Source organism: Mobula birostris, chromosome 1 (assembly GCF_030028105.1).
Source record: "Mobula birostris isolate sMobBir1 chromosome 1, sMobBir1.hap1, whole genome shotgun sequence".
In the NCBI taxonomy this organism is placed as follows: Eukaryota; Metazoa; Chordata; class Chondrichthyes; order Myliobatiformes; family Myliobatidae; genus Mobula; species Mobula birostris.
The window spans coordinates 184,781,087-184,807,448 of NC_092370.1; the positions used below are offsets into that span (position 1 = coordinate 184,781,087).

A 26,362-nucleotide genomic window follows, 5' to 3' on the forward strand; every position below is an offset into this window, starting at 1 on the left:
CTTCCAGCTTGTCCTCGACATCTTTTGTAAGGTCCTTTGGTTGTGCTATGTGCTTGTGCAATGTGTACCCATATTTTTGTTTTCTGTTTTCTGTTCTCTCTCTCTCTCCATCCAACTTTCCTTGTTTCAGTAAGGTCAAGGATGGCAGCAATAAAGATGGCAAGTATGATGGACACAATGATACAGCCCTATTTGACTTCTGCCTTAACAATGAAGGGTTCTGATTCAACACCACTATTACTGAATACTGTGGCTGACATGCCATCATGCACTAGCCTCAGTATTCCTAAGTACTTGTCAGGACAGCCATGTCTTGATAGTATATGCCAGATAGGTTGGCAGTCTACTGTATCAAATGCCTTTGTCAAATCTGTGAAAGCCTTCATAGATTTGATGAAAAGTGCAAGGATTGCCTTTGTTCACGTAATTTTTCAGCAGTGCTAACAGGGTTAAGCAGTTCTTGAAAGTGCTTTCTCCATTGTTACGTACCCCGTAACTGGGTTGCCAAACCAGCAGAAATGGACCACTTAGTTGGAGTCTGGATTACTGGAACTAAGAAAGTTTTATTAAAGAAATAAGTAACACAGTACTCTAACCGTAAGGATATAAATGCCACACGTTAGCAATGATAAAACAGGCATGTACACAGAACTAGGATAATAGGATCAATCAAGCTCTATCGCAGTCTAGGGGTAAAATGATCAGTCTCAAGTGACGCAGAGTTCAGTTTAGTTCAGTTTGCAGTAATCGCTGTTGTGCTGTTTGGGAGAGAGAGAGAGAGAGAGAGCGAATGATGATATTCAAATCGGATTCAAACAGACCTTTGATATTCCTCGCAGTTAGCTTTCGGGTGAGCCCTTTGTAATGTCTTCTGAGGTCACCAACTGTGACCTCTCCGTTCCGGATACGATCGTTCTTCTGCGGTGAACCGGGCACCCAGGCAAGGGCGGGCACACACACCAGGTTCCCGCCGATCGTACCTTTTCACCCTGTGTGTCCACGGTCGGTCCTGTGATCAGACCTCCAAAACTCCCACCAACTTGTGGGGGGGCACCGCACTTCCAGGGTCTCGTTACCTCGTGGTGTCGTGGTGTGTCTTGCCTTAGCGAACCTGTTCCTTTTATCCCCCTGCTGGGGTATTGCCTGTCCATCAAACTTCAAACAGTTCAGGTTCAAAGCAACCGGTCTGACAATACTCGGAACTGTGTCTCTTTTCGTTAATCTCTCTCGTCTCTCATATTAGCATTTTAAATGTTTCCCCATTGTCTCTCTCTTACCTTCCTTATCGGCATCAATCTTCTGATAACTTGGTCTTTTGTCACACCATCGATCGTTGATATTCTTCCGTTCCTTTAGTAGGTTTTTCAGCTTAGTAAGAACTTGCTACCTTATTGTATCATTACTTCATTCTAACTGTACCATAGCTGTCAGTGATGGACTCTTGAGCTTAAGTAGTCAGCTTTTTTTGTCCTTTTTGTACCATGTGTATATTCTTTTATTCTTCTGCTTTTTTCTGGAGATTTAGTAACAGAATTAAACAAGTCTTTGGACAATGAAAAGCTTGAAACATAAGAGTGTTTGTTACCTTAGAGAGTTCAGACTTTTCCTTTTACCGATCTATTTACAAAATTAAGCATTTTTTCGTATCTCCACCATTAGCATGTGAATTTTGTTTTACGTTATTCTGCGTAACAAAGGCACGTGCTCCAGAAAATGATTCATTCCGTATAAAATACTTTGTGACATCCTGAGGAATCTTGTTTATCTGTTTTGTTATGATGGCTATCATTCAATATGCATTTATTAGCAACATCTATACAATATAGTTATGGGGTTATTTTTGACATTATAAGATTATGTAGATTAATTAATGTTTCCACAGGTGTTGAGTAAGAAAAATAAACATTATTCTTTAGTAAGAACAATGAATTGCTTCTTTTGGTGCAGAAAGTTAATGGTCATATAAATAAAACTGCAGGTCCAAATCAGGGCACATAAATATTACTATTTTCCTTGCAATTATGAAATATGGCATTCCTTTCATACATTCCTCAAACATTATTTATTGCCTCATGAACAGTAACATCTGTATGGTTAGGAAACAAAACCCTAATATGGTGCAAGGGTCTTTTAGCCATTCTGTGACTCTAATTAATAAAAGTTGTTTTGGTTGTGGCTGTTTATGATTTCAGTAAATAATCAACATTTCTGCCTATTGCACTGTAGATGCTACTTCCCTAGCATTCCATAAATGCTCAGAAATTTTGAAATGTGAGTTATCTATTCCTGGTGAAGAATCTTGGTCTGGTACGTTGACTATACTCTTTTCCATAGATGCTGCCTGGCCTCCTGAGTTCCTCCAGTATTTTGTCTGTCTTGCTTGGATTTCCAGCATCTGCAGATTTTCTCTTGTTTATCTATTCTACTTAACCTCCAACACATTATCTAACCTGGCGCTTCAAATTTGCTTAGATAATGTTGCATTATGGGTGATAATCTTTTAAATAAGATATTAACTAAGTTTGTCATTTTGATGGATGTAATATCCTTCTGCACTTTTCAAGCAAGATTACAGGAGTTCCCATGGTGTTCTGCTCAATATTTATCCCTCAATCAATGCCATTGGCTTCACCTGTCCAATTTTTTTTCTGTTACAGTTGATTCTGGGATATTATTTTGCAAAGATTGGGTAACATTTTCCAGTTGAATGAAATTGACAGTTAACTCATTGGCTGGGAGGTGTTTTGGGATCTACATGAAAGAGAATCTATAGATACAGATTTTGCCACATACATAGTCAGAAACTTGTACAAATGGCTAACCAATGTAAGAAGGTATAGAGGCTGTCATTACAACTTAACTAATGATTCCCATTAGGCATCTCTGAATTTCATGGCTATGTATTCTTTGTCTGCTTCTGCCTAGTTATATTACACTCTTAACTATTCCAGAACTTTATCTTGAATGAAATAACGACAAAATCTGTGATTGGAAGTATTGAAGTATTAAGAAGAAAAACGATAGGCATTAGCTATAGGATACATAAGATTTTAAATGCATTTACCTAGCCAACATTAATAATATTTTCCCTTTTGAGGGCATTGCGTTTCAAGCATTTAATTTTCCAAAATCAATTTGCGCTTTCTTTTACAGCTAGTAAACATAAATCGTGTGTTATTCAATGCTGTAGATTAATTGATAGTTCCCACTGAACTGAACATTGGCATTTGTCACTTGAGTATTTGAATTAAAAAATGTGACTGCATTCTCGAAATAAATTTATATAATTTTGAATTTGATTTTGCATTATAAGAGTAGCTCCAGTAATGTTGCCAACTGATATTCTTACTCTGTTGTCTGTGAAGAACTCTGTGCCAAAGTGCGTGGCTTTGCTACCTTAGAAGTTGTTCTTGGGTGCACACAGAATAAAGACACCTTTTTCATTCTGTTAATCCAATTAGAATTTCACCCTTTTAAAAACTATGTGGATTGCTCAGTTTCAGCATTACTTGCCTTCTCACTTGTGAGTCACATTGATGAAGAGTTGTAACTTCAAAACTCAGTTCATATGTGTGTCTGTTTTAAAGGTTGTGCTACATTGCTAAGCCAGATATTGCAGGTAGTTTGTTTAAGGAGATGACTTGCAGTGGTTTAGACTAACTAACTCCCCCTAGGAGACACAAGATACTGCAGATGCTGGAACCTAAAGCAGCAAACAATCTTCTGGAGGAACTCAGTGAAGTGCAGGGTTTTGAATATAAAATGTTTGCATTCCCTTTCCTTCCAAAGATGCAGCTCAGCCTTCTGAGGTGCTTCTGCAGATTGTTTCATCTAGGCTTGGCTCTAATCTACGATAGACTAGTTGTCCAGATTGGTTGTTGACTACTGCACCATTTCTTTGCAACATCCAGATAGCATTGCAAAGGTGCATTTCCTCTTAAGCCCAAGTTGCTTTGTAAAGGTAATGTAGGACCTCCTGCAATTGCTTTTGCAACTCCTTGATGCCACTTCAGAAAGTTCATTGACATAAAAAACATTACATTTTCTGGTACCATATCGCATTACCTTATTTATTAAACATTTTATCACATCTTCCCATGATATAACATGGATTTTTGACCTCTGATTCATATGAGTGCAAAGAATTGGACATGTGATTTTACCCAGCAGCAAAAGAGGTTTGCCTCAGGCTAGCAATTTTGGTCTGAGAAACCTGAAGTTAGTTGATGGTGAAAATGAATGGCAACACACAAAAAATGCTTCAGGAACTGAGCAGGTCAAGCAACATCAGGGTTTTGGCTTGAAGCATCAACTGTTTATTCCCTGTCATAGATGCTGCCTGATCTGCTGAGCTCCTCCTGCATTTTGAGTGTTTTGTTCTGGATTTCCAGCATCTGCAGAATCTCTACTGTTACTGAAGTTCACACAGCTTCACTAAGGGACTTCTGAGACTTGGACTAATGAGCAATACTCTGCAAGAATCTGTTGATTTCTCCTGTTCTGTGTTCTATGTATTCAACGATTACTATGTACTTTTTTTTAAGTTCAGACTAAATATTTAAGTTCTAAGTAATTGAAACTCAAATCCAACTCAAACTTATGGGGTGAAACCTCTGTCTTTTGATTAAACAAATGGTGCTAACTGCTGTCAAACTGTCTGTTGCATGCAAAATCACAGCAAAGTACTTCCCTACGTTCAGCACTAACTACTAATCAGTTTAAAGTAGCAATGCACACACATAGCAAGAGAGTAGGAAGCTTTTCAATGGAGCTGTAAGGAATTTTGCACCAGGTCTTCAATTTATTGGCATATAGTTTTGCCACAGGAAAGGAATTTGATTCAGCAGCTGTATACAGTTTATATCCCAATGCAGTTGATTTAGACTCTCGACTGATTAGTTCAGATAAAAAAATAAGTGATCTCTTCCAGGCATTATCTGCTACAAAATGCACAAAATTATTCCTTTTCATTAGCCATATATTTATAGTATATCAAGTTTTTCAATTTATGATATAGTTCTTCATTAGAAATTGAAGACAAATTTTGCAGACATAAGCTTACAAAATTTTACCAGAATAACTCATTTTTGGCATCATTGGTTTGAACTGGATTAAGTTCTAATTCATAGATGATGCAAATCTTTTAGCTGTTTTTCTCCACTAAGTTACATGGCATTTCATGGGCTACTTTGTCAAGTGACAGTGGCAGCAATAAAAATGTGTCTTGCAGGCTTTGCCATCCTATCCATGTTCACATGCCTGACCTGTCCATAGTGGTTGGAGTTCCTCTGTTCTGTGAGAATTCTGTATTCTTGCAACTGACTTCATCAGAGCTGTTAAGACAAATCTGAAAAGATGGATTCTTATGAATCATGTTTTTTTTGTGACAAGTAATAGATTTCTTCTCCAAGCTGTCTGTTCTGCAATAAACCAATTTCAATAGAAAGCATTTCTAGAATTGTGCTATCCTGTTTCCCTCATGAATTGCACAAAGACTAGCAAATTTATATAGATGTAAGTGGAGAGCATCATGACTATTTGCATCACTGCTTGGTATGTGCAGGATTAAAAAAGGCTGCAGAGTATTTAGTCATGAAGCAAAATCTGAACCTCTTCTTTAAAGTTCCCAAATGTAACTTCAAATTTTGCTTGCGTATTTACACATTAAGTACTTGACTTTTCCAAATTTTATTACGAATAAAATGTACACATAACTAGAACACTAGATCCTTTTTCAAATAAAATGTACTGAATCACATTAGTGGATTTAAAGGATAAGAACATGAAAAAGAAAGCAGGAGTAGGTCAGGAGTCCCTCATCCTTCTCCACTGATTAATAAGTTCATGGTCATGGCCGATCTTTTACTTCAGCACGGTTACTATGGAACCCATATCTACGATAGCAATGCAAGATTGACCCTGAGCTTCTAGTTGACATTCATTTTTATTGTCCACTCCATTTCCACTTTGATTCCTTTCTTCAGCTTTCCAACAAAACTACGAAGAGTTTTCATCTTCCATCTCAGCATTGAACAGCCCTGCGGTTGATACTAAATTCAGCATTTTCAGATATACTGGCACTGATGGTTCAGGTATAAGATCACATCTCTGCAACTTTAATTCGTTTCCTCTCTCCCCATAAGCCGCCTGACTGCTAGGTATTGAAAGATATTTTTTCAGATTTCTGGCAACAGCTTTATTCTGCGTCTCATTGTAACAGCAATTTGTCTTCTGTTCTCATGATCTCCCCTCATTTGTATACTAAATAACATTTCAGGGACTCTTCATCTCATGTTCTCAGTGTTGCTTATTTATTTATTATTATTATTTCTTTCTTTTTGTATTTGCACAGTTTTCTTTTGCACACCAGTTGAACGACCAAGTTGGTGCAGTCTGTCATTAATTCTGTTACGGTTGTTATTACTATGGATTTACTGAGTATGCCCATAAGAAAATGAATCTCAAGTTGTATATGCACTTTGATCATTTTACTTTGAACTTTTATCGTATCACCTAGCTAATCTTGTTCTCTTCCCTATTATGGACATTCTCTTTGTTCTTTCTGTAACTTAAAACACATCTGTTTCTCATATTCCCAGCTTTGGTGAAGAATCATTGGCCTGAAGTGTTAATTCTTCATAAATGCTGCCTAGCCTGCTGAGTATTTCCAGTACTTTTCTCACAACTTATAACTTTTGATTTTCTTAATATCCAAATGTATGAACATTTGTAGATCTTGCTGTGTTTCATCGACAAGTTTGGATTTATTACATTTGGCCGCCGTATTCACATCAGTAAGCTGATTGTTAACAGTTGGGCCTTGGCACTGATCCCTGCTGAACCCCATCCCTTTCAGCTATTCAACCTGAAAATAACTGGTGTATTCTTATTCTATTACCTGTCATATGCTTTCCCTTTGCCTGTATATCACCACAAACTTATACGTACTAATTTTGTTTAATTGCACATTATCAAAGGCCTTTGAAAGTCAAATACAGTGCATCCGTAGTTCCCCCTATATATTTTAGTTACAATTTCAAATAACAGGTGATTCATCAAACATTTCCTTTTTATAAATCCATGCTCAATTCCACAGATTCACCACTCTCTGGCCAAAAAAATTCCTCTTTATCTCCATTCTAAAAGAATGCCCCTCTATTTTGAGGCTGAGTCCTCTGGTCTTAGACTGTCCACCAGAGGAAACATCCTGTCCACATCCACTCTTATCAAAGCCTTTCAATATTCAATTGGTTTCAATGAGGTCACCTCTCATTCTTCTGAATTCCAGTGAGTACTGGCCCAGAGCTATCAAACACTTGTCATATGATAAGCTTTTCAATCCTGGAATCATTTTTGTGAATCTCCTTTGAACCCTGTCCAGTTTCAGCACATCCTTTCTGAGATAAAGGGCCCAAACCTGCTCGTAATACACTAAGTGAGGCCTCACCAGTGCTTTATGAAGTTTCAACATTATATCCTTGCTTTTATATTTTAGTCCTCTTGAAATGAATGCTAACATTGCATTTGCCTTCCTCACCACAGACTCAACCTGCAAACTAACCTTTAGGGAATCCTGCACAACGACTCCCAAGTCCCTTTGCACCTTAGTTTTTTTGTGTTTTCTCTACAATTAGAAAATTTTCAACACTTGCATTTATTCTACCAAAGTGCATGACCATACACTTCCCAACACTGTATTCCATCTGCCATTTCTTCACCCATTCTCCTAATCTGTCTAATAATATCTAAACCTGCCCCTCCACCTTCAAATTGTCTGCAAACTTTGCCTTAAAGCCATCAATTCCATCATCCAAATCATTGGCATATAACGTTAAAACAATCGATCCCACCATAGACCCCTGTGCAACACCACTAATCACTGGCAGCCAGCCAGAAAAGGCTCCTTCCATTACCACTCTTTGTCTGCTGCCAATCATCCACTGTTTAAACAATGCTAGAATCTTTCTGGTGATACCATGGGCTCGAAGCTTGTTAAGCAGCCTCATGTGTGGCACCTTACCCAAGGCCTTCTGAAAATTCAAGTACACAATATCAAGCGATTCTCCTTAGTCTATCCTGCTTGTTATTTCTTCAGACTTCCAACAGATTTGTTAGGTAAGATTTTCCCTTGAGGAAACCATGCTGACTACAGCCTATTTTATCATGTGCCTGTAAGTACCCTGAGACTTTATCCTTAATAATCTCCCTTCTTGAAGAGTGGACTGACATTTGTAATTTTTCAGTCTTCTAGAACCATTTCAGAATCTTGTGATTCTTGAAAGATCATCTCTACTGCATCCACAATCTCTAGCCACCTCTTCCAGACTATGGGGTATACACCGTCTGGTCCAGGTGACTTGTCTACCTTTAGACCTTTCATTTTCCAAAGAACCTATTATCTAGTTTTGGTAACTTCACTCACTTCATGCCCCCTGACACCTGGAGCTCTCATCATACTGTTAGTGTCTTCCACAGTGAAAACTGATGCAAAATATTTATTCAATTCATCCGCCATTTTGTTGACCTCTATTACTACCACTCCAACATTGTTTTCCAGTGGTCTGATATCCACTCTGCCTCTCTTTTACACTTTTTGTATCTGAAGAAACTTTTGGTATCCTCTTTAATAGTATTGGCTAGCTTACTTTCCTCTTCCATCTTTACCTTAATAATCTTTTAGTTGCCTTCTGTTGGTTTTTAAAAGCTTCCCCATCCTCTAACTTCCCTCTATTTTTTGCTCTATTATATGCCAACTCTTTGATTTTTTTATGTTGGCTTTGACTTCTCTTGTTAGCCATGGTTGTGACATCTTTCCTTTAGAATATTTCTTCCTCTTTGGGACGTAAGCACTCTTAGTAATGAGTTGTAACATTTTCCCTACCTCTAGAGGTCATGGGTTGAGAGTAAAATGTGAAAAGTTGAAGGGGAACATGAGGGGAAACTTTTTCACTCAGAGGGCCGTGAGAGTGTGGAACAAGTCACCAGCGCAAATGGTTCATGCAAACTTGATTTCAACATTTAAGAGAAGTTTGGATAGGTATGTGGATGATAGAGGGCTATGGTCCCGGTGCAGGCCGATGGGAGTAGGCAGTTTGAATGGCTCAGCATGGACTAGTTGGGCTGAAGGGCCTGTTTCTGTGCTGTACTTTTCTATGACTCTATAACTCCGTAAGACAAAATGGTGTGCAGTTCACTTTTTATTTTCATCCTCCTATAACATTTACTATCTTCCTGTGGAAACAGTTTTGGAATTCTGGAAACATATTTTATATGGTGGGATACAGATCATAAGGTTCTAAAAATTTACAGTTTCAATTTTGCTGATTTTCTTTTCCAATTTTTTATTTGTTGATTTCATATCCTTATTCTCTCTGGACCTGTAATTTTTTCACATCTGTTCTCATTTCTGTACAGTCTCTTTATTCCTTGATTATAAATTTACTTACTCTGTAAACATTCATATTAATTTTTGCTAATGTTCCTTGTATGTATTGAGGATTTTACTGTTTGTTTTCTCTTACTTTCTCTTACTTTTCTCTTACTTTCTAATTACTTGGTCTTACTTTGGGAACAATTTCCAAATTTTGAAATTCTCGGCCTTACTCTTTGGTGACATTTAGCAGCCTTTTCCATTTAACTAAAATGGTCACTTAATTACTTTGGGCTCATTTTTTCTTTTGTGTTTTAAAAGGATAAGTATTTGTTGCAAACTATGTACTAATTCTTTGCCTGTCTGCTGTCATACCACTTAACATATTTTTCCAATCTGCCATAGTTCATTGGAGCCTCACCAAATATTTTTGTTTTTACTCTTTACCATCTGCAGTATTTTTGATTTCTTGCCTCACAGTAACTCGAATAAGTACTTTGTATATATTTAATATCGGGGTTTCAAATTAAAATGTCATTTTTACTCTTAATATAAAATACCATCATATAATCACTTTCCCTAATGGAATGCTAGTGATACTAGTTCATTCAATAACAGTAATGAATACTAACTACTATGAAGATGCATTCAATGACCACCTTATTAGGTACTTCCTGTACCTCCTGTTTTTCACATCATTCGTAGGCATGAAAATCCCACGAGATCAGTAGTTTCTGAAACTCAAACCACCCCATCTGGCATTAACATTCATTCTATGGTTAAAGTCACTTAGATCACATTTCTTCCCCATTCTTATGTTTGGTGTGAACAACTGAACCTATTGACCATGCCTTCATGCTTTTATGCATAGAGTTCTCTTCACATGATTGGCTGATTAGATATTTGAATTAATGTCCAAGTGTAGCTAATAAAGTGGCCACTGAGTGTATGTCATCAAGATAAATTTGTTTTTTGCAGGACTTTCATCTGAATAGAGTAAACTTGGAAGAGACTCCAGGAGTAGAAAATTCTTCTGCAGGGGCAAGACCAAAGAAAAAAACCAAAAAAACTTATGACTTAACAGCCACTGATAATTTTTGGCAAAGGCACAAAGGCAGGTAATACATTTCAGGATTGTGTTTTCTTGTTTTTTTTTCATGAAGAAGTACTTTAGTATTTCGTTTTGTAATTTTAGTATTTCTTCTGGCTCAACCTCACTTTACACTACTATAAGCCTTCTATTGTTTTTGTGCTCAGCACTATACTTATTGTTGTATTAATTATTTTCACGTACACTCTTTGCATTGTAAGCTTCATGTGAGCAATAAACTTCATGCACCCCAGCGTATTTGACAATAAGCTAATCTGAATCTACTTGTGTAATCGTATCTTTAAGGAGAAATTAACGGATACATTGGGGTTTGAAACCCACAACTTCACCTTTATGTTCTTGATTTATTTTGAAAGTGTCAATTAACACAAGCACCTGATCCAATCTGTGAAATTCTTGTTTGCTAAGATACTAATGTCTGTTCTAATCCCACATCATGTCTCTTGGTTTATGGTACAAGTTAAGGCATATCAAGTGCTTTTAATCTATAGTGTGTATCTTACCACTACCACTATTTCAAGCAGGGGGTTCAGAACCCCACCAACCTCCTAGTTACTGTCTTTGCTACGTTGTTCCTCATCTTTGATAAATTTAGGAATAAACTGGGCGTTTGCTATCCTTGTGGGAAAACATTTGATATTTGTACCCTTTAGCAAACAAGTATGTTCATATTTTGGGAAGAAGTGCAATTGCCTGCTGATCAAGATACTTTTCATTGAATTGAGATCTTGGATATCTAACAGATATTCTTAACTATGATTGTACTGTGAATCCCTGATCTTTTCTTATTTAGTCCCTTTCCAGAAGTAGCTGAATCAGTCCAACAAGAACTAGATTCTTACAGAGCACAAGAGGATGAAGTCAAACACTTAAAGAGTATCATGGTAAGCAATGAGACAATAGAGTGAAGTGATCAATTAATAATTAAAATTTGAAATGATCTGTACAACTTCAGTATATACGCAGCATTCAAAACTATAATAGAGGAATAGAAGACCGAAATTCAAAATACACAGCCATTGATATTAGAGAATAATAGGAAAACTGTATTAGAAATAGAATGAACAGTTAAATATTACATCTTTATCATCATGAACGAAGGATGTATGAGCTTGAGGGAATGATGGAAAAAAACAAAGCTAAAATTAAAATAAATAGTGATAAATCAGTTCTGCATATTGGGGTATTCTGCACTCTGCCTCTTAGTGTAATACAAATGGGTTTGTGGAAGATGATTAGGTAAAATATATTGACAAAGAGTGCAGATAACAGAGGAAATTCCTCAAATACAGAAGAATTGTAGTTAGATTGGAGTTTTTTGAGAGGCAGGAGGTGTCAGTTAATTCCAAGAGACAACTGTCTTATATACATAAAATGTTATGCTTAAGGTAAAAGATGAGGGTGAACAACAGCATATTTGAGTTTTACTTTAGCTTTGGAAAATCAGCTGAAAATCCAGCTATTTGCTCTACATTCTTAAATCTACAGTATTATTAAAAGTATGCTCATTTTGAGAGTTCTTCATTGGAGGCTGAACATACTATTTCCTGAGCTTCTGTCTTTTTTTAATGGTTGAAATTTATGCTGCAAAATATGTAACTTTGTAGTTCATTGCTGATCATATTTGTAATTTTTCTCCGCAGGGGTTAGAGGGAGAGGACGATGGTGCTATTAGCATGCTTTCTGATAACACTGCAAAACTTACATCTGCAGTAAGGTGAGTATTGACTGAAAAAACATTAGATTCACAGGTCTATATTTTGCAGAATTAGTGTTTACAGACAAGCCTATAAAATATTATGGAGATTATTTATTACTAAATGTAATTGGATTGCCTTGATGGTTCAGTACTTAAGATAGAGGAAAAGAAGTATAATAATAAACAACTCATAATGTTCTGGACATGATAGCTTGCTACAGTATCTTTATTGATTTTATTTGTTCCAAAAGAAACAATGGGATCAAGATTTATACCAGATTGCAACATGTTTTCCTGGAATTCTATGCCTCTCAATTATTTGCATGGCCACTCTGAAGTTGCAGCCCTGCTGTTTCCTATGGAAGATATTTGTCACATTCCAAAAGAGGGATGAAGATCCAAATCAAGAGTTCTTTTCTGGCAAGAAACTCACCATTCAGCAAAACAATCTATTATTTTTTTTTATTTGGAATGATAATATTTCCAAACTTAATGTTCTTTTAAGTTTCTTTTTAAGTTCTTTCAAATTTGTTCCCCTCTTTATCATTGCATGGCTGCTTCTAAGCAGCTAGTCACACTATCCAAAGATTAATGAAAATGTTCATTTAGCCAGTACTATATGGGAAATTCCAGTACTTAACACAGTCAGTGCTGGCATTTGTGACTGACAAATGTCAGCAAGTTGGAATTCCTGCAGGACCTAATGTTACAGGCTAAGTTCTACTGGCAGTTTCTCGGTTGAGCTCCAGATTTGAATTTCTGATGGGGTCTAATTGCAAAGCACAGTCCTGTTGAATTCAGCAGCCATTTCACAGATTCCTGTGAACCTGCACTGTCTGTGAGCCAAATCATTTGACTGAAGGAGAATGGTTCTGATAGAGAAGGTTGAGTATAGTTAATTTACAGTCTTCTAATTAATTATGCTTGAACATTGAACAATACAGCAAAGGAACAAGGTCTTTGACATGCAATGTTTGTACAATGCCTGTGTTGAGCATGATGTTGAATTAACCTAAATCTCTTCTGTCTATACCTGACCCATATCCCTCCATTCCCTGAATCTTCATTTGCCTATCTAATAGCCACTAAAACACCACTGTCATATCGGCTTCTACCACTGCCTTGCCCACTAACCCCCAGCAGGCCATTCCAGCTACCTACAACTCTTCGTTTAAAAGAACTTGCCTGAGACATCTCCTTTAAACTCTCCCCCCCCCCCCCCCCCATTATTATAGTCTTCTACTACATGAGTAGTTCCCTACTACTTGATATTTGCACCCTGGGAAAATGATTCTGACTGTCTACCCTATCTTGCCTCTCATAAGTTTATAAATTCTTGTCAGATTTCCCCTCAACCCCTGCCAATCAAGAGAAAACAACCCACGTTTGTCCCACCTCTGCTTAATGCTCATACCCCCTGATCAATAGAGCATCTTGGTAAACTTATGTATTTTCCAAAGCCTTCACATCCTTCCTGTAATGGGGCATCCAGAATTGCACACATATGGCTTTAATTTTTCTAATCTTTAAAATTATTTTTAGTAAACTTTATATTTTTTATTATCTGTATATCTTAGTTTTCTTTTTTATTAGTTTTTGAATGCTTCTAAATGTTGGGAACATTTTGAAATATTCAAGGTCTTTGACATTTCTGAAAGCTTAGAAAGTTATTGGTAAAACTTTGTAAGCAGTTGGTGGTACATCCATTTTCTGGGCATGATTTATTCTGGCCCATCCACATTACGACATAAAACTGTGGAAAGCCCCGATACAATACCTAACCGGGCACTTTACCAGTTGATCTTGCCAGCAAGATTACCAAAGATAATTACAGATGTTTTGCATTTGTCAGCAGCAAGTGTGGTAGCTCAGCTTTAGCAGCAACATCTGGCCCATATCAAATACTGGAATAGATAATCAAACACAGGTTCTATTGTGCACAGCAAGCAATGACGTTCTACAAACTATAGAACAGAGTGCAGCAATTGTTCTTCAGAATCACGTCAGTGAATAATTCTCAATTTTGCACCAATCTGGTTCCAATCAGAAGTAAAATTAGATTACCAAAACATGGTTAGACTTGAAAGAAATTGTATAATGGGAAGTCAGACTTGTTTGCACATTAATAATGTCAAATCTAACACCTAAAGACTTAAAATAATAGAGGTAAAGCAGAGCCTTGGTCACTGTTGCTTGGATGGAATTTCAAAATTATTTTATAAAATCTCAAAGGTTATGTTGCAACAAATTGGAAACAACCTTGTGCAAACCGGAGTGATTAAACAAGAAACAGTAACTATCAAAGGGGTAACTCTTAAGACCAATGATGAACTAGCTTTTTACTTGCTTGCGTGTAACCTGGAGTAGAGACAAAGAAAGTGTATTAAGTTTGTGGCTGATACTAGGGAGAAGCAGTGAATATGGAAAAGTGGATCAATAAATTACACAAGACTGTATATATGATGAAATGAATGCACATGACAAATATTGTTGCTGTTTTAAAGATACCAAATTGTTGTAAGAATGATTGGGACTCACAGAATAAGTTTTTTTAAACTCCCAGACCATGTGTGCAGGGAATAATTAATCTTTTCCATCATTTACACTTCTCAGAAATATATAATATCAATGAGATTGATGAAGGTTACCAAATGGGTTGTGCAGGAAAAATATTTCAGTGAATGAGGTTGTCCAAGCCACTCTATTGGCTCTGGATAGAAATTTTAAATGCTTTAAAGAACTCTTTGCATGCCGCAATTACTGCTTTACAATTCCTTGATAATTATGAATAAGAGTTTTAAAATGTACATTTGCTAATGTATGTATTCCCCGTAGTTTTTAATTTAGCTTTCTGTACTGCATAGTTTAGAAAAAAATTGATAATTGATATTTTTTTGCTTTGTTTGCTATCATATTGCCAGTCAGATTTTTTTTAAATAAAGCAATTCTGTTCAGCATAAATTTACATTGAGATGTATTCTTCAATTTCTATTTGTGTGCCAGTATTTTAACTATATCTTTTAATCCATTCATCTTTACCAGAAATTTTTGAGTGCTAGCCAAATATCAGAAATGTCATTTTCAGTCAACTGCTTTTTTATTTCTGTTTGTTTTCTGACACAGTGAAAAACTTTTTCTTTGCATGATGTGTAAACAGATCATTTCATTTCATCAATACATTGAGGTAGTCCGAGGCAAAGCAATTACAGAACATAGAATAAGGTGTTATGTACATAATGTGCAGTGCAGGCAGACAATAAGGTGCAAGGCTGCTATGAGGTAGAGTGTGAGGTCAAGAGTTCATTTTATTGTACTAGGGCACCATTCAATACTTGCTGTCCTTGAGCCTGATGATGTGTGCTTTCAGGCTTTTGAATTGTCTGCCTGATGGAAGGGAGGAGAAGGACAAGTGACCAGAGATGTGGGTCTCAAGGTTCAAAGTAAATTATCATAGTACATATATGTTACCATATACCATCCTGAGTTCCATTTTCTTGCAGCCATTCACAGTAGTGAGAAATAAACACATCAGAGTCAATGAAAAACTGCACACAACAAAGATGAACAACCAACCAATGTGCAAAAGACAACAGACTGTACAAATACAAAAAGAGAAAAATAGATAAATAATTAAGCAATAAATATCGAGAACATAAGTTGTAGAGCCCTTGAAAGTGAGTCCATATGTTGTGGAACCATTTCAGTGTTGAGGTGAGTGAATTTGAGTGAAGTTATCCCCTCTAGTTCAAGAGCCTAGTGGTTGAGGGTTGATGGTTGATTATATGGGCTGCCTTACCAATGTAGTGAGAAGGCATAGAGGGTGATTTCCATAATGTGCTGAGCTGTGTTTGCAACTGCAGTTTCTTATAGTCTCGGGCAGAGCAATTGCAATTCAACAATGTGATGCATCTGGATGGGATGCTTTCTAAAAGTGCATTGATAAAAATCGGTATAAGTCAAGGGGGATATGCTAAATTTTTTTACCTTCATGTGGAAGTAGAAACGCTGGGTACTCTGTTGACTGTAGCATCAATGTGTTTGGACCAGACAGGCTGTTGGTGATGTTCACTTTGAGGATCTTAAAACTCAAAGTACATTTATTATAAAAGTATGCATGCTGTATACAACCCTGAAATTCATCTTCCCACAGCAACCATAAAATAAAGAAAACCATGAAACCCATTCAAAGAAAAACACAAAACTCCCAACACTCAATAAAAAGAACAAATCATGCAAATGGGGGGAAAAAAAGCAAAAACCACAGAACATATAACATCAACCACAAAGTCAATGAAACAGTTCAGGAAAGTGCAGCTTCAGCTCAGTTCAGTCCAGTCCAGTCAAGCGCTGTGCCGTTTGCTGACTGCAGGCTGCAGAGCCAGCCCACCCCAGTTAATGTTGCACAAAACAGCAACAAAAACATCTGCAACCAGAAACCAGAAACTCATCACAACATGAACTATAGAGTCCAGTCCACAAGCCACATGGATCAAGCATTGCCCAAGACCCATGACTCTGGCAGCAGTAAGAGAGAGACTGATCCAACATAGGCACTGTCCTCCGTGTGCAGTGAGTGAGAGGGAGACCGGTCTCTTGCAGGCAGATGGCTCTGAACACCCACTCGCCTTCCACTGCCAACCTCACCGATTTCAAATTCCTCAGCGCTTTAATCGTCGAGACACGGAGTCGTTCACAGGCTTGCGCCCCATCTCCAGGCTTTGCACATTTGGTTGAAAACCTCACTAAACTTCCTCGGAGACAGCAAAGCGCCAGATTGCTGAATTAGCCTGAAAACATACCATCAAACTAGATCATAGGCTCCGATAGTAGCTGAATCATATTTGAAAGAAGTAGTGGTAAAGGAAGTAAAAGAAGTAATTTTGTGAACTGAAGGTTGTCACATTTGGTCAGGTTGTTCTTCTTTTCAACCTCAGCACTCTTGACGTAACAGGAACATGTGCACTGACCGTTTTCCTGAAGTCAGTGACTAAGCTCTTCTGTTTGCTGACATTGAAGGAAAGGTTGTTGTTATGGCACCATGCTACTAGGCTCTCTACCTTCTTCCTGTGCTCCAGTTCATTGCTATTTGAGATACAGCCCACTGCAGTGGTATCATCTACAAACATGTACGTGGAATTAGAGCATAATCTGGCCATGCAGTTGTGGGCATATTTAGGACTAAAGTAGGGATTGAGGATGCAGCCTCGTGGGACACCAGCATTATGGTTAATTGTGACAGAGGTGTGCTGCCCTGCCTTGCTGATTGTGGTCTGTTAGTCAGGAAGTCAAGGATCCAGTTATAAAGGAAAGTGTTGAGTTCCAGGTCAGGGAGTTTAGAGGTAAGTTTGCTTGGAGTTATAGTGTGGAAGGCCAGACTTGTAGTAAATAAACAATATTATAACAACAGGAATTCTGCAGGTGCTGGAAATTCAAGCAACACACATCAAAGTTGCTGGTGAACGCAGCAGGCCAGGCAGCATCTCTAGGAAGAGGTGCAGTCGACGTTTCAGGCTGAGACCCTTCGTCAGGACTCAGTATTATAACATGTCTTTGCTGTCCAGATGCTCCAGTGAGCAAGTGTAGGGCCAAGGAGATGACATCCACTTGGACCTGTTTTGGTGGTAGGTGAATTTCAGTGAGCCAAAGTTTCTGGAAGGTTGGAGATGATGTATGCCATAACCAAAATATACACTCACTGGCCACTTTATTAGGTATACCTTTTCACCTGCTCATTAATGCAAATCCAATTATGTGGCAGCATCTCTATACATAAAAGCATGCAGGCATGGTCAAGAGGTTCAGTTGCTGTTCAGACCAAACATCATAATGGGGAAGAAATGTGATGCAAGAGACTTTCACCGGAATGATGCCAGACTGGGTGGTTTGAGTATCTCAGAAACTGCTGATCTCTTGGGATTTTCACACATAGCAGTCTAAAACTTACAGAGAATGATGCAAAAATCAAAAAATACATCCACTGAGTGGCAGTCCTGTGGGCAAAATGACTTGTTAATGAGAGAGATCATAGAAAAATGAACAGATTGGTTCACATTGTTAAGGAAGGCAGCAGTAACTCAAATAACCATGCTTTACAACAGCGGTGTGCATCTGTAAATGCACCTGTCCAGCCTTGAAGTGGATGGGCTCCAGCAGCAGATGACCACAAACATACATCAGTGGCCATCTTATTAGGTATGGGAGGTACCTGTACCTAATAAAGTGGTCTCTGAGTGTAATTCTCTTGATATGCATATTCTTGCTTTTATAATTGAAGCAGTTTGGGATTTTAAGGAATTTTAGATAACTTTGAAAAGTGCCTGTCATCTTCGGAAGCAATCTGATATTTTCTTGCTGGAGCAGAATATGGAAAAATTGTATTGATATGTGAAAACTGATGAAGATATCAAAAATGCATTCACAAGAACCAGGTAACATAAATATATTAGTATTAGCTCCCATGGTAAAGGAGGAATACAAAGCAATAAAAGGTTGCAGAACTAAAACAAATGAAAGCCACGGTGATCAAGAGACTTGATCATTGTGTATGTTTATAATATGTCCAAAACCTTATATGGGCATACTTAATCATTATTACCAGACTTCATAGCTTCATCAACAACCTTAAATCCGTGGAAGTATTTGTCTTAGCCTAAAGAGATATTCCCTTTGTTTTATCCATCCCATCTCCTGCATTGCTACTTAAAGCTAACTTATTTTCTCTCCCACATAGGAAGAAGAGTTTTGGACCTGAATCAGTAACTGTTTTTCCACAGATACTGCCAAACTGCTGAATGTGCCCTGCATTTTCAGCTTTTGCATTTTCTCTCTCACAGAACCATATTTTGAGTTTGACTTTTTGTCAATTTTTCACCGTCACAAATTTCTATGTCAACTTAAAGCTTCCCAATGGTGGAAGTGCTAATTCCACACTCTCAGCTACCAATAAAGTCTGTGCTTTAATCCACTCTATCCCTCTGATTCCTAAGTTGTTTAAAATTTTTATACATCCATTTATAAAACAATCAATGTTTATATTAAATGCCGTATATAGTTTTAGAAGTTGTTTTATCTGCTCTGTTCTATTTATTTTCTAATGCTAGCTGGTAATGAAGTTTTATCCTCTGTAAGCTTGTAATTTCCTTGCTGGCCTAGAAAATCCATGAGGAAATAAAGTTAGCTGATTTTTTTTTCATTACGTTTCAAACTACTAGCAAAGTTTTGTTATTTCTTGGTCTATTCCACAAAAGCAATAATAATGAACTGCAATGAAGCTAAATTTTGTAATTCTGATATTGAAGATTCTTTTTAAATGTTGTATCTATTTTCCTTAAAGCTCTCTCCCTGAACTTCTGCAGAAAAAAAGACTTATTGATCTTCATACAAATGTGGCAACGGCTGTCTTAGAACATATTAAGGTACAATCTTTATTGAAATGTGCCATTTATAAAGATTAAAAGATAAGCTTTATTGGTCACATGTCCATCATAACATGCACTGAAATACATTGTTTGTATCAAATCAAAGGACACGTCGCCAGACTTTCTGGCACCAGCATAGCATGTCCGCAACTCACTACCCTATCCATACATCTTTGAAATGTGGGAGGAAACCCACATAGTCACAAGGAGAACGTACAGGTCCTTTTAGCCAGCGGTGGGATGTGAACTCCAATCGTACAGCTGATGCTGTAAAGCATTGCACTAATTGCTATGTCATCATGCCATCCATAAAGTAATTTCATCAAAGAGTTCCTTTTCATATAATGTCATTTTTTAAATCCACCTTTGCTTTAAATGACACATCAGTTAGTGTACATAACCAGTGAGGTTACCATTTCTGAATCATTGCATTTGAATATGAGACAGTAGGTTTTTAATTTTACTGTATTTAAATAAATTACTTTAATTGATCTTTGACAGCCTTCAATGTGCAATAATCTTATTTGTGGAAAAAATTTACTATAGCATATTTTATTACAAGGACAAATGTGTGTTTTAAACAGAAACTGTTGAAAGTAAGTATGAAAAATTAGCTAACAGAGTGACTTAGAACATGTCCTATCAAATTTTGTTTGAAGCTTTGATGGTTCTTCTTCAGTGATATCAATTATGTCTGAAACAATCCTAATTTCTCTAACTTTCATTTTGGTTCTGTGTAATTTTGAAAGTTTGCAGTAGTGGGTCCTAATCTAGAACTAACTTAGCAATTTCAATTCAAGAAGCAATAAGTCTTAACAATAAATTAAGATTAAAGCATCTATTGTTACCAGAATATAGGGAGAATTATCTATAACTAATTCATGATACACTTGACTTTGGATGGCCAGTTGCTGATGCTGCTTGCCTCAGTAAAATGCCTCAGTTATTCTGCTGATATTCCGTTATTCAAAAGAGAGATTTAATGTCATTGATAAGCAATATAAATAAAATAATAGCTACTTTTCTAATAAGAACATAAAAAGTAGGAGCAAAAGACCAAAAATTAGTTTGAGTGAGCGCCACCATTGAATAAGCAATTTAGTAACTTTGTAGTCTTCTAACTGAATAGCATCTGTCATTTGAGTGTGCCACCGTAACAGGCAAGTTGTTGTCTAATGCAGCGGTCCCCAACCACTGGGCCGCGGAGCGATACCGGGCCGCAAGGAAGCGATATAATTTGGTCAGCTGCACCTTTCCTCATTCCCTGTCACGGCCACTGATCAGCCATTATGCATGCGAGGTCATGACCCGCGCGTCATCCGTGTCAGGGCGGGAAGGTGATCAACTCCTCGAGCTTGCAAATGACGGCGGGCTGAAAAGTATGTTTGACATAACATCTCTGTCGGCATTTTGGATCAAAGTCAAGGCTAAATATCCTGAGATAGCCACAAACACTGAAAACGTTGCTTCCATTTCCAACATTTTTCTGCGAAGCGGAGTTTTCTGCAATGAATGCAACGAAAACTAAACTGCGGAATAGATTGGACATTAGGAACCCCGTTCGAGTATCGCTGTCTCCCATCACCCTTCGATAGAACGGTGTTGTTGCAGGGAAACAAGCCCAGGGCTCCCACTTATTCAGCGATACTGATGTGTTGCAATGATTTTATATGTTCATACGGGGAAAATATTTGCTGTGCGTTTAATATCCAAATATTACTTAAAATGTTATGATGTTATTGACTTATAAGTGATCTATATAACCATATAACAATTACAGTACGAAAACAGGCCATCTCTCCCCTTCTAGTCCGTGCCGAACGCTACTCTCACCTAATCCCACCGACCTGCACTCAGCCCATAACCCTCCATTCCTTTCCTGTCCATATACCTATCCAATTTTTCTGTAAATGATTGTATTGAACCTGCTTCTGCCACTTCTGCTGGAAGTTCGTTCAACACTTCAAGCTCCCCTGATATTTGACTTATTATATCCATGCGAGGAAAATATGCGCTCTGTGTTTAATATTAAATTCGTTAGATAAACCCTTTTAGAAACAAAATTGAGTATATTACCCACTTATCACCTATATTCCGGTAGTGATTAACACCCACCCCACGAACAGAATCGCCAAAAAGGATTTGCTGGGGGGCGGGGGGGGGGGGAGGAGGAATCGGCAGGTCACGACGTGCATGTGCATTGGTGCCCGCGCAAGGCTTCATGGTCATTGTAGTCTTTTGGGTAAACAACGCATTTGACTACTACTCTGCTACTTTTGTTCGTTGGCAACCCTACCACCCCCCCCACCCCCAGTCGGCCGGTCCGCAAGAATATTGTCAGTATTAAACCAGTCCGCAGTGCAAAAAAGGTTGGGGACCCCTGGTCTAATGAGCCAGCAGAGTCATTTTCTGACTTAGCTACATTGTAACTCCTGTCAAGTGATTGATCCAGCTGCTGAGTTTGGAGCACAAAACAGTACATGTTGTATCGCTTGCCAACATTTCTGTCGAAAGAAAACAAGAAATAAATCGACTTAGGCCTTTGACATCTAATTTGACAGAAAGGTTTTGGAAGCATTTTTGGAAACCTGAGAGACTGTGTAGTTATATGTCCCAGTGTACTGAAACCAAAACCCGCAATGTGGATGTATTGAGCAAGTCTTAGCATATTGGAAGAATTTATGAACGATTAATGCATAACTGATGCTTTCAGCACCCAACTTTGAAAACCACGAGACTATATTATCAGTAGTTTATCAAATGGAAAAAAAAATTGTCCATCATGAACCTCTAATTCTGTTTGGATAAATTGCCTCTTTCCTGTGCGTTTAATAATTAAAGAAATTTTGCCTGCGAAATTTATATGGGTTGTATGATGTTCCCTTCATAACTAAGAACAATACAGAATACAGAATGGATTAAGGAAGATGATGCTTTAGTAGGGTCAAGGGTGCAAGAACAGTAATAGAAAATGGAAACATACTGTATAACTGAGTTCCCTCACTGGAAAAAAAAACACAGCTTCTAAATTTCACATAACTTGCCAGGTATGATGTTAAATCACATGACCAAGGTTAGATTTCAGGTTTGTGTATAATAAAGACCTAATAGGCAGTTCTCATCATAGTTAGCTAGCAAAGTTAAAAATAAGCTGGGGTTCCCTTTCCTGATTTCCTTCCTGTGGTCATTCAAGGATAGTAAACCTGTGGCAACTCTGTGTGGATTAGACCTCTCTAGGAATACACTGCTGCCCTGTCAGTCTGTGTTCCAAACTACTATAATGTTTCAGATACTGAAGAGTAACATACCTGCCCAACACAATTTTTCTATGTACAAAAAAGGGGAAGAATCTTGGGGAAGAAATTGTGTTGATTAAACTTCACTTAATCTTTTGGATGCTGGGCTGCCTTTGGCAGAGAGTTAGCCCTACAGAATGTTTGCTTCAATGTCTATAGTATTGTAACCCCATAACATAGCATAGCAGCAAATATAATTTAAAGCTTTGGGCACAAACATACCTATCTCCCTGATGAATACCTGCTTACTTTTGTAAATGAATTAGATTCATCGTCACTTACAATAAGCCACTATTCCATTTTTTTTCTCTTATCATTTTCTGTTACCTTCTATCCCTGAAGTTTCTTCCAGTATTTTACTGCTTGAATTTAAGTTTATACATATATGATGTTGGCTACCTATCTATTAAGAGTCATTTCAAAATATTTAATTGCTGAAACCAGATTAGTTGGATGTTCATTTTGTTTGTAATAGAGGAATACATGTAACATTTTTTTCTTGTGTTTGAACCTAAATCAATGTAATGGAATCAAAATGGTTTTTTGGTCAGCTATTAGTACCTAAATTTTAAAAAATGACAATTACAGTTCCAACTAATTTACAATCCTCAATTAGGAATAAAAAAATTTGAGAGTTTTGGGGACTATAAAATAAAATGCCCCTATGAAGGTTGAGGATTGCATTATAGATGTTGGATTCTGTGTGTGTTTTGTGTTCTTAACAGGCTCCCAATGAAAATGATAAACATTTCAGTTCAGACAGGATGTTTAGCTCTCTGTATCTTTTGAGGTTAACATTTTTGAATTGAGTAAGGACATTCGTACTTCAGTGCTAAATTCACTGCTCTTTTGAACTTTTTGATGGAAGCTGTACTTTTCCTCCAATTTCCTCATCTGATTTTTATTCAGTTGTTTCTTTTTCCGTTAACCAGCAGTTTAATCAATTACATCTGCTGATTTAGGTTTCTTTGTGAAAGTTTAGCTACCTATTGTTATCATTATCACACATCATTGCTTATTTTTTTGTGAAAGTTTTTGATTTTAAATACCTTCACCTACTAAAAATGTCCTGTAGAAATCCTGAAGCTGGTAATGTTTTTTTTCCCCTATTAGGCTCGAAAACTAGATGTCTATTTTGAATATGAGGAAAAGTTGATGAGCAAGTCCACACTGGACAAATCCCTACTGGATATGATATCCGATCCTGATGGTAACTATTATGTTTATAATTGAAGACTGATCTTCAGATCATATGCAACCTTAGAGAAAGCACAGGCTGTATGTTCTGACACACTACATAGGTAGAATTTACATCGTACTGCGAAGTGCCATTAATAGCTTATATTAGATTTTCTAACTTAAAAGGCTTCAATGTATTTAAAAATTAAAAACATTGTCCATATTTCATGAATGATTAGATGAAGCTCAGAAATAAATTTGTCTGGCATTAGAAACTTATTAGTTATTATTTTAATATCAGTTCTGAAACAGTCTGCAAAATAGCAATTTCATTGCTATTTTTTTATTGTTCTGAAAAATATTTTGCTTTCATTTTGTAGGAGGTACCCCTGAAGATAAAATGAGGTTGTTTATCATTTACTACATCAGTTCACCCCAGCCACCTTCAGAGGCAAGTTTTAGCTTAATATTCTGCAACTAAAATTATTTTCTGCTTTCATTTTGAAAAGCTTTCAAAACACCATTTAATTTTAAAGAGTTGGATTAGTTCTTAAATGGTAATAAGATGTCCACATTTTCACATTTCATCGTCATCATCATTATGTGCTATTGGTAAATCATGGTCTATGACCATGATTGTTCTTGGCAAACTTACAGAAGCAGTTTGCCATTGCCTTCTTCTGGGCAATGTCTTTACAAGATGTGTGACCCCTGCCATTATCAATATTCTTCAGAGATTGTCTGCCTGGCGTCAGTGGTCACATAACCAGGACTTGTGATATGCACCAACTGCTCATATGACCATCCACCACCTGTTTCCATGGCTTCACGTAACCTTGACAGGGGGCTAGGCAGGTGCTACACCTTGTCCAAGAGTGACTTGCAGGCTAGCAGCGGGAAGGAGCACCTTATACTTTCTTTAGTAGAGATGTATCTCCACCCTGACAACTTTCACATTTAACAATAAATACGTAATTTTTGAGTTACTGTTTCCTGTGTCATGCAGTGTAACCTACAATGGAAGTCTCAATTCCACACCAGTAAGTTAGTTTTTTCGCTATTAAAATTTATTTTGGTGTTGTTGAGAGGAGAATTTTGGCCATCTTGTAGTCCATCAAATATTGTGATGAGGTTTTCATATCCATCTGAAAGGGAAATGAGTGGTCAAGTTAAAACCTGATCAGAAAGATAGTATGCTGTACATCTGTGATCCCTGTAGTCCCCACACCTCTCTCGATATCCGTAGCCGCCTCTTGCCCCCATACTCTTCCATATATCTGTTACCCCTCCAGTCAGCATTCCCTCTACTGCATTGAAGTATCGACTTAGAAGTATGTGCTCAAGTCTTGGAGCACTTGATCCATAGCCTTCCCATTAAGAGTGAGAATCATATCATTTTAAGGGGAAACATAAGGTAGGCCACTTTACTTGAAAATTGGCACACCAAGAGCCTGCCATGCACCTGCACCAATTGGAAGCCAGGTTGCCATTGTATTAACCAATTAAAAAATTTTCACCAAATGTGCAGGTGATCTTCTGTATCTACCGTGATTCCATTGACATTTCTACGAACATACACAAAGGCTGTAGACAATGGTAGCTTTTCTGTAATGATCAATAAAATGCTAATCAAATTCTGGCCTAAGTATTTAAATTTATACATCAATACTATCCACTCAGGCTAAGTACCTCCTACTTTCATCAGACACAGAGAGAAAGGAGAAAGTGATATTCCTTAACCTTGGTTGCCTCAAATTAAGCAAGAAGGTACTTATAAATACGAACAAATATCATAATTTTGATATCATTGCAAGATCTCCAGAAGTTAATGCAATTCCTTGTATCAATTTCATTTGTGCCAAATAGATCAAAAAATCTCAGTTTATAGCAAGTAGAATGTACACTTAATGTGCTTTATTGTTATCTCTGAATTTGTGTAGAACAAAGTTAAAAATAGCATTATTGGGTTTCATTTGTAAAAATGAATTCTAATAATGTATTAAGTTTTGTGACTGATATATAGAAGCTCTGCTCACACCATCTTTTATTCAGAACTGGCTTAATGTGATGTTATTAAATTTTCTCATTCTTTCTTGCTGTTATATACAGAGTAAGGTGTATGTATTACCATAAAATTGGAAACTACCCATAGGTAATAATTAAGGAAGATTAAACTCAAGATTGTGGCTGCTGTATATTCTGACATGTATAAAATATATTTACTTGTTGAGAAATATTTTGTAATCTCTCCAAATCCCTTATGTTTGTTCAGAGATAACAAAACTTCAT

General features: G+C 37.2%; 1 protein-coding gene across 3 annotated transcripts in view; it reads left to right on the forward strand.

The window, feature by feature from the left end:
• Positions 1–26,362, forward strand: part of scfd1 (sec1 family domain containing 1) — a 150,774-nt gene that overhangs the window by 38,464 nt on the left and 85,948 nt on the right. For all 3 annotated transcript variants that reach the window (XM_072267208.1, XM_072267222.1, XM_072267216.1), the window contains 6 exons: positions 10,349–10,488; positions 11,275–11,365; positions 12,125–12,198; positions 19,514–19,595; positions 24,008–24,104; positions 24,454–24,524. In XM_072267208.1, the coding sequence (XP_072123309.1) occupies positions 10,349–10,488; positions 11,275–11,365; positions 12,125–12,198; positions 19,514–19,595; positions 24,008–24,104; positions 24,454–24,524 (555 nt within the window). The remainder of the gene's footprint in view (positions 1–10,348; positions 10,489–11,274; positions 11,366–12,124; positions 12,199–19,513; positions 19,596–24,007; positions 24,105–24,453; positions 24,525–26,362) is intronic.